The sequence below is a fragment of the Pygoscelis adeliae genome, unplaced genomic scaffold (genome assembly GCF_000699105.1).
Source record: "Pygoscelis adeliae isolate BGI_AS28 unplaced genomic scaffold, ASM69910v1 Scaffold119, whole genome shotgun sequence".
NCBI classification, from domain to species: domain Eukaryota; kingdom Metazoa; phylum Chordata; class Aves; order Sphenisciformes; family Spheniscidae; genus Pygoscelis; species Pygoscelis adeliae.
In genome coordinates, this window is record NW_008825560.1 from 221,918 (window position 1) to 231,526 (window position 9,609).

General features: G+C 38.3%; 2 protein-coding genes across 2 annotated transcripts in view; both read left to right on the forward strand.

Annotated features, from left to right (window-relative positions):
* LOC103923921 overlaps positions 1-3,443 on the forward strand; it is a 42,339-nt gene extending 38,896 nt beyond the window's left edge. Inside the window, exons 14-15 of the mRNA XM_009332361.1 lie at positions 32-3,316; positions 3,417-3,443. Of these exons, the coding sequence (XP_009330636.1) occupies positions 32-3,316; positions 3,417-3,443 (3,312 nt within the window). The remainder of the gene's footprint in view (positions 1-31; positions 3,317-3,416) is intronic.
* LOC103923916 (uncharacterized protein KIAA0947-like) overlaps positions 3,390-9,609 on the forward strand; it is a 14,000-nt gene continuing 7,780 nt past the window's right edge. Inside the window, exons 1-2 of the mRNA XM_009332355.1 lie at positions 3,390-4,867; positions 6,623-6,791. Coding sequence (XP_009330630.1) covers positions 3,572-4,867; positions 6,623-6,791 — 1,465 coding nt within the window. The 5' untranslated portion in view covers positions 3,390-3,571. The remainder of the gene's footprint in view (positions 4,868-6,622; positions 6,792-9,609) is intronic.

The window sequence follows — 9,609 nt, forward strand, 5'->3', positions numbered from 1 at the left end:
TGGAACACTAACTTTGTATTTTTCATTAAAGGATATATTGATTGGAGAAGTCATAGGTTCCAGTGACGAAGAAGTTGATTGCAGTGCTTCTGCAGTGGAGGATATTTTACAAGACCAAGTTCAGCCTCAGAATTGTAATGTATTCAGCCTCGAGGAGGAGTGTAACAGACAGAGCAAATCATATGAGCATGGTCTTGATGCAGAAATCTCATGTAACCTGAGTTGGAATGAAAAGAATGTTCATATTGGTCCAAAGATGTCAAGCAAGAGGGAGAGAGATGCTGAAACAAAGCACGCTGAAGCTGCTACTTTAATTACAAACATGGAAACTAACAAAGATTGTTTGGAGGAGAATTCTGAGAATATGGAAACTGAGAAGAGAGAACTAACTGAAGCAACAGCACGTGAATTGGAAGCCATCAAAGAACAGAAAGGAGAGAGTGAGGACATGCACAGTGAAGAGGGAGGTTCTTCAGCTGATTTTATGTTACACAGTTTCAAGCCTCAGAATCAGATGGAAAAATGTAGTAAGGTAGAGCAAACAGAGGAGAATGTAATCTTAATCAGAGCTGTTGATTGTGAGGGTACACATGAAAAGCATGGTGAATTAATGAAAGCAGAAAGAGATGGATTATCAGGAGAGAGAGAAACTCCCAGAGAAACTCCCAGGGCAGTATCTGTTCCCCAAAATGTTACTCATTTGCCACCTGAGCAATGCATCATGCTGCAAAGTGAAGATTCCGAGGAGAAATCTGATGTGTTGATACAGAATGAAGTGGTTGAAAATGAATCAAAAAATGTAATCAAAGTAATTAATACGTCAAGTGATGTAGGGGAAAACGTAAAACAAGTGATAACTGGAGAGGAAACAACAGCTGCAGTACAGATGAAAGGACTCTGTGCAGAGGCAAATAATGAGAGAGAGCTCTCTGAAAATGTATTGTCTGATTTCAGTAGCACAAAATCCTTCTGTGAAGTGGAGTGTCCTAAAGACCTAATGATACAGCGTGATGGGGAGGGAATAATTATGGAGACGGAGGCAGACACTGCAGCTATTGAGGTCTGTGCACACTCTCAGTGCTCTGAAATAAAACGTGACAGTGAAGAGATACTGGAGAAACAATGTGTGGAAACAATAAAAGATGAAGCGGACAGAGAATGCGAACCAGAGACTGTTAAAGTCTCTAGACATCACTTACCTGTATCTGCTATTGAAGGAATCAGAAATTCATTGTCTGTGGATGACATAGACAAAAATGTACATATGGAGAGGGCTGCTTTGTCAGCCTTTCCAAAAGATGATGAACAGCTCAAAATTGAAGACATGTATATAACCAGACCTGAGACTATTGAACTAGCCATGAAATTTAACAGAGAAAGTGTTCTAGAAATAGCTGAATCGTCAGAGCTACTCCATAGTGCAGAAAATGGAAAATTAGTAGATATAAAGGAGGGGGGATATTTAAAAGGCAAGCCACACCAGGAAGAAAATGGTAGTAATTTATCACAAGGGAAGTCAGACTTGGAAGGTACACTTGCACTACCAAAGACAGCATGCATTATGGATGCAGAAAGCAGTGTAGCTAAGTGTGAATCCTCTGTATTAGATTTTACAGAAATAAAAGGTGAAATAAATCAACCTGAAAACTTGTGTAGTACATTAGAACGTGTGTTGTCCCAAACTCAAAACTTTAGAGTGTTCGAATCTCAAGAGACTGAATTCAAAGTTAATCCAGATGATTTCGGAGAGGAAAGCAGTGAACTGTTAGAAAGAGTGGATACCATTGAATCTGTCTTAGTAGAAAGTAATCTTGCTTCTAAGGCACAGTTTGCAAAACCTCTGAATCAGTTCTTGGTAACTGAAAATGTTAAATGTGATGAAACAAAAGGGGAATTAAATAAACAAAGCAAGGAATTGGTGACTGAGACTTGTTCCAGTTCATTTAACTGGGAAGTCAATGTGAAGAAAAATAATATTTCAGAGATCATCTGCCAGCCTACTTCAGAAATGGATTTTAATAGTGGCTTGGCTTTTTCTACTCAAGGGGACTTGAAGATGGGCTGTATAAATGCTGAAGAAGCAGATTCTCCTGTGAAAGTGGGAATTGGCTTGGAATCCACAATGCCTCCTGATCTAAATTTCAGTCTTCAGAAGGTTGTCAGTTTTCTTGACACGAATTTCACAGAAAAGGCTGCTTTTTCCCATACATGGGAAAACAAAGGAGATAAAAATTGTGTTACAGGTAGTGCATTTAACTGTTCTTCAGGAAGCTTGGAAGAGGGTGGTGAGATCCTGTCTGCTGAAAAAGACAACATGTGCAAAGAGCTGGACTGCCCTGAGAGGGAATACGTACACAAAAATGAAGTGAAAATTCCAGATGAGAGGGAGCAGCCAGTAGATAAAGAACCTCAGGCATCTGTTAAATCACAGATCCTGGATGCAAACTCTTACAATAAGAATACTTTTCTTCTCCAGAAGTTTAATTGTCAAGAATCAGGATGCAGGACTTCTACATGGGAGGTTAGAACAGATCCCTCTAGAACTGATTCACTAACAGCTGGGGGAGAAAGCAAAGAATTGAATAGTTTTGAGGCATCTGGGAAAAATGACATAAAAAGGACTAAAAATGATTTTGATATGCCAGAGCAGAGCAATGAATCTGAAGAGGAAGACTCTTCTATACAAAAAGTTCGATATGTGAAATGTTCTGAATGTGTTCCCATGTTCAGAAAGGAACTGAGAGCTTCCAGGAGAATTGCAGTGGGTGCTCTGGAAGCTGGTGCAATTGTTGATGCTGATTACCAAGTATGTGAACTTCATTCAACAATGCACCCAGGAAATACTTCGACAGCTAGTCATCTAAAAGCAGACACTGTGGTGGATATGGATACACACAGTGAAACAAACACCTCTCTGAATACTGCAAATGAGTTGTCAAGTGTGGTTGGGGAGAGTTATCCTAAAGACGTAGCCTCCTGGAAAAGAGAGTGTATAGTAGTAACCCCTGAAAATACTGAGAGTGCTAATGAATGCATGGTAGATTCTAACAGAGCTGGATGCATCAATGACAGTGAGGAAAGTCCATTAAAAACTGGGCCATCAAAAGAAAGCCCTGTGATGCCAAATACTTCAAAAAATAGATTACCACTATGCCAGATGTTAACCAGATTCTCAGAAACTTGCAGACCGGCTGTAAAAAACAGTAAATTAAATACAAGAATGTTAGCACTTGGCAATTTCTTAGAAGAAAATGATTCTGAAAAACTTCAGTCAAATGTGGAGCAAAGTCTACTACACGGTGTTGATGTACATGGGGTACATCTCTGTCATGATGATGAGACCCCTGTACCTACTACAGGGGTCTCAGTGTTTGAAGAATATAATCATAATCAAACTTGCTCTGCTTGTAACATAGGAGAAAACAACACTGATGTTATCCTAGATGGCAGCAGTAGAAAAAAAATTTTTGTCAAGTATCTTCCAAGTCCAGCCCTATCTGATGTAGAGTGCAATTGTCAGACAGATAGGCAGCCTTCTGAGCCACAAAAAACAGTATTTGAGAAGCTATGTATGTTGGAGTCAGAGTCTTGTGTGGATGTTGCTCTCAAAAAGAGCAATAAATTGAAGTGCAAAGAGCAAGAACCGTCTGAAATCTTGACCGTTTCAACCAAGACAGCTGCCCAAGTAATGCATGCCAAGCTATCAAAGAGGCTGTTTCAAGGTAAAAGAAAAACAAAAACTCTCAAAGTTAAACTAACTCAGCCAGTTCTTGCAAATGCTGATACTTCTATGGCAACAAAATGCTCATCCGAGACTATAAATAAAATTAGGCAAGAGATGGGTCCTCCTCTGCCCCCCTTGCTACTGCCTTTGATTGCTACTCCTCCAAAAGCTGCAGGTACCATGTCCCCAGTAATGTCTTCTACTGGTCGATCCTCTTTGCTTTCCCCTCTTGATGACCTGATATCCCCACTACGTGAAACTCCTGTTCCTCCTCTCATGTCTCCATTAACAGATACTCCAACAGTAAAATCTGCTCTTCTATTTTCTCCTCCCTCACCCTCAGAAATGGCAGTAGGTAGAAGGATTCGCTCCTCACCTTTGAAATTTTGTACTTCCATTCCAAAGCATGCACTTCCTGTCCCAGGAAGATTTCCTCTGTTTGCAGCTGATAGTGCTGCTCCAGGTGCTCCTCAGGAGAACTCTGTGAAAATATTGGACACTATGTATCCGGAGCTGTCTGCAAGGGCAAGGACACTAAACATTCTGAAAGGTAATATTCAGCTTAACCGATGTGCTTTTTCAGACAGCCAAAGCTTGCCAGGACCTGTGGCTCAAATAGGTGGGTTCAAAGCAATTGCATCTACATCAACTGCTTTTGTTAAAACTGGAAGCAATTTGAAATCTGATAGTAGCAAAGATCAAGACAAAGATGTGCAAAATCAGCAATTGTTTTCAAGCTCATCAAATCATCTTGAAAAACGGGCACTATTGCCAATATCTATGCCAAGAAGTGCAAAGAGGCTGAGGTTGGACAGTGAACCACTAAAGCTGGAGCCCAATGATACTGCTGCTATCGGAAATACTAAAAATACAATCTCTGAAATGCAGGAGGCTTTCTGTGACGAAAGCTGTGAAATCAGTGATTCAGCACGCAATTCCAGTTTAGAAGGATCACTACCAGTAAAGAAGGTTATTGATCCTGACTGCCAGAAAGTATCTTTGGCACTGAAGAAAATTGCTGAATCCTGTTTTGACTTGTTACCAGTTATTAAAGGTCATGTGTATGTCGGCAATATCTCAAAGATTCCAATAATGAGAGATGAAGAGAAAGAAGTTGTTTATGAATTTGGAATAAAAAACAAGGTAAGTAGCATAATTTTTAATTTTGTGCTTTAATAATGATTTCTGTGCAGGTGAAAAGAGTATAAGTATGTACTATTTGAATTCTCAACTGTTCAGGCAATCTGCAGTGCCAAAATGTAGTCTTGAAAGGTTTTCAGACATCTAAACTTGTATAACTTAAGAAAATATAGAACTGTACAAGAAATTACTGTTCAGTGGTGTTCAAGATGCAAAACTGCATTTGTAAGTACGTTTGCTTTCTTGATGTATACATAAAACACTATTTTTGCAGCATTTTTTGTGGTGGCTAGCATTAACAATTGTAGAAGGAGTTCCTCGAAAAGTGTGAGGTTCAATTACCTTTTTTTTTTTTTCAATTAAATAAGATAAACTGCATTGTATATACAATAGTGACATACCCTTTCATTCCATGTTTACCTTTATTTTTCTATATCAGGTTGTTCAAATGAATTTTATTGGAAAAATCTTTCGTTAGTTTGTTTCTCACAACTTGCTTAGCATCAGTGTTGAAAAAATTTAGTCACATTGATGTCTTTCTCATAGATAATTTGTAGTCTGCAGCAGAGCAATTCACCAACTGATGCATGGCAGCATTTTGCCCTGTTTCAGTTCTTGAATGTAATTAAGTTCTCCACAGAAGTTGCCACCAAGTTCTCGGGTTATCTTTGTTAGGAGTTGCCAAATCTGGTAACTTCATAGAAGCAAGGCTGCAGCAGCTTTATGTTTCCAGGTCCAGCCAGTAGCAAGGCTGAGTATGTACTCCTGATAGGCACACACGCACACAATATGCCCCTGATCTTGTTCCCTTCTCTGGCTGATCAGGGTGAAAGCCTAGTAGTGGAAAATACATACACATATATGCAGACAGTATGGATCCCTCCAGGAGCTAACATTAGACAGTATATCTGGTAGGTGACTCCTGTTCTTCCCTCTTGTCTCATGAACTGGCAGACTTACAGACACAGAAGTGCACACACATCCCTCCAGTAGCTGGTCCAGACCTATGGCCTTACCTGCATCTGACCCTCAGACCCCCGGTCTTTCAGGTATCTGGCTTGGACCTTCTGGTTCCTCACGAAGCCAACACTTAGACTCCCTGGTGTCTGCAGGTACCCAGTCTAAACCTGTGGCCTCCCCAGCACCTGGCTCCTAAGTCTCTCATTCTACTCCCCACTTTTAGCCCTCCCTCTAAACATCCTATAGTTGTCTTGCACACTCCCAATATTCTCCTTCCTTGCATCTCATATTGAGTCCCATGTTACTGTAGACAGTAATGCCCCCTTCTCACCTCCTGCAGTGCGTGAGGTGATCTGGGGAGAGACTCTGCTGATGACTAATCTAGTAAGTGTCACACCTGGACAATTGGCTGTTTGTCCTCCTGTGACAGCTCTGGGAGTAGCCAAGTCAGGGTGCTCCATTTGCTCTTATTAGGTTATTGGGGTTCCTCTACCTGTCATTATTCTTCTCCTCACTTTTTGTTTCAGGAAGATAGTTTTCAATCACATAACTAAACAGTTTATATTTAAAGAATAGTAGTCCTATACTGCATCTGTTTAAGGCATGTTTATTCTGGGAAATTGCTCCTCACTCTTTTTTCTTTCGCTGGTTGCCTCTGATTTACTTTTCTGCATTTTTATATGTATGCAAACAGTATTCTTGCAAATAAGATAGTTCTTTTTACTTGTCATACTACTATAACGTTATCAAATATTCTCAAGTATATAATAGTCTAACGATATTTTTTGTGCCTTATAGCATTTAGCAGAGTCCTTCCTGCATGTTATTCTCAGTAAACTCAAGGCTCAGAAGAACGCCACAAATTACAATTTCAATCAGGCTCTATGTCGAGTCTATACAGGAATTTGTCGACAGTTGGGAGATTTGGAAAGAGCCCGCCTTTTCTGCTATAGTCTACTTAAAGAGGGTATAGTATGGCTTAGTGGTCTTGTATCTTAAATATGCTGTGTGTCTTTGCTGTAGTGTTCCAGAATGATTATGTTTGTAAAAACAAACAAACAAAAAAAATCCTGTGAAAGGGACATTTTCATTAAAACTTTTTTCTATAGTGCGGGAGTATAGACTGTTCTAGAAGAAATTTCCCTTCTCACAGTTCCTCCACATCTGTGTCTGTTTGGTGATGACCTGGTCTCAGTAGTCTACTCATTTTTCCAAAGAAATATTTTATTTAGGATCCTCTGTGCTTTCATTTTTGCCCCACCATCTCCAAAATGATAATGTGATTCCAGGGAATTTTGTACTTTCTGCTTATTGTTGTTATTTTAACTAAGTAAGCACTGATTCATAAAGCAAGTGTGATTTAAAAACATGTATTGGCTTAAAATAGTGTCAGGAGTTGGACGGTACCTTGATCAAAACCAGTGCATTTGTACATGTCCTCCTTAAAGTTTTATTACTTCCCATTATCCAAAGTCTTGCTTCGTTGAGAGTTTTTTTTTCATTTTCATTCCTTTCCTCTCCCTCCCTTCCTTTTGTTCCCACTAACAAAAGTAATACATACGTACTATCACTGTACTAAATTAAGAGTCTGTCTTAGTTCTGGAAGGATTTCACTTAGTTTGAAAATACCGAGCCATCCAGGGCTCAAAACAGTATATTGGTATCTGTGTTTCAAATTAAAATAAAATAAAACTTGAGAGCACTGAGGAGCAAAATGCTACTTTTGACTGCTTCAGTTAATGGTTATCTTCCATATAACATCCCTGTCTTTTTTTCTTTTTTTCTTTTTTTAATCTTATTAAGGATTGTGATTTTATTTTGTTCTTAATTATCTTTTTTTTGTTGGGTTGGGATATTTTTGTTTGGGGTTTTTTGCTTGGGTTCTTTTTGGAATTCCTGTTTTCTTGTGTTTTTCTGTCCTTCATGCAGTCCATCATAACTCCTTTCACTTTTTTCATGTTAATAGTTTTAATACTGCACCATGTCAGAAACTATTACTTGTCAGATATCTTTTCTTAGTCTAAATTAACAATTAAGCCTTTTGTTTTGAAGTACTTTGCTACTTTATCTTTTTGTGGGCTTTTGCAAATATTAAACATTCCCCTTTTTTTCCTTTCTTTTTCTGGGTAAGATCCAAACTTCAGTAGCTAAATGCATATTTTTGTTGAATGATTTTCTATTCTATACTTTGAATTGCATAAATTCCTGTTGTGCTTGTTCTGTGGTTTTATTGTTATCTTCTGAGTGTGAACAGCTGTAAACACATCTTAAGGGTTGGTTGTTTGGTTTTTTATTTGTTTATTTTGATTTGATTACAATGCATTCATTTTAGGGTTTTCTCTTTCATGTAGTTCCACATATTAATTCCCATCAGAATTATGGCAACACAAGTGTGAGCTATGTGCCAGGTACACAATTGCCAAATTGACTATAAACAGTCAGTACTACCTCATTAGACTTGCACCATCTGTTCTCTTGACTCCTTGTCCACCCTTTTTTGTTCTGTTCTCCTTTCAGGTATTCTGCCTTAAATGACTATAGATTAAATGTTAACTTTCTCTAGTTATTTTCCCTTGTTCCCCTCCTCTGTTCCCCTCCTTTTTTCTTTTTTCTTTTCTTCTTTTGATGCCTCTTTAAGTCTTAGTCATCACTGAGTGAGTCTTTTAAGTGTTCCAAATTCATGGGCAGGCAATTAGAGTTGCAGCATGTAGATAATTCTAGTTTAGCAATAGTCCTTGTTCTGACAAAAAAAAAGTTCATTCTTATGTGATTAGGGGCTTCAAAGTAGAGAAGGTCCAAGACACTGGATGGAACTCTAAATTCTTTATGCTCAATGAATCCATTAAAGCTTTTTGATTTGCTGTATTTTCATATGCTTTCTAGTTCTTAAGATCTTTCTAAAAATGTAGAAATTATGCTGAAGTGAAGAGGGAGGACACATTTAGCTTTTCAGTTTTCATTGTTTTTTGTAGCTTTTTATAGTGACAATAGTGTTTCAGGCATATGTGTTGCAGTATTGCATTTCATGCATGAAAGTAGTATCTGTTATATTCCAATGTACTTTTTACTGCTTGCAGTCTACACACTCATGTTTTATCTTAATATTTTGCCTTGAAGATCTCTGCTTTGGCGTTCAGAAGGGTCTATTAGCTTCCCTTTGATGGCCTGGAACTCTGTCCTTTATTATTATAGTTCTGGATATATAGTTGTCAGATACTTGCTCTGAATTAATTTAATGAATGAGGTTTCTTCGGTCATCAGTAGCACACTTTTTTGTGTCTATGGAAGTACAAATTTTGACATGCATCATTCATATATGCTCACTTACAACTTGTGTAATGTATAATTTCCTTGATGGAGTCTGAGAAAATTGCTGAGCAATATCAGATTTCATATTTGAATTGTATGGAAGTTCTTTGCAAAGTTGTTTTTTTTTCATGTGGATTTCATAGGTGTATGGGTGCAAGGTGTTAGCAGGTACTGTGGATTTGTACTGAAGACCTGATTTTAACATTATTACACATCTCAGGATTTTTTTTTTTTTTCTTTTGGACTAGCTCTAGTTTGATCCAATGATCAGAGTGCTCATTTGTGACTGGAGTGTATTAGGTAGGCTTCTGAAGCGTGTCTTCCAGTTTAATTTCATCCTAAAAGAATTAAGTTTCAATCCTCCAAGACCACTCTCCATAGTGAACTAAAGTGAAGTAAGCATGAAGGGAGACTAACCTCAAAATGCAAAAGGAAAGGTCCTTTTGCACTGTTGCACACAGCGAAGTCCAGTGAAG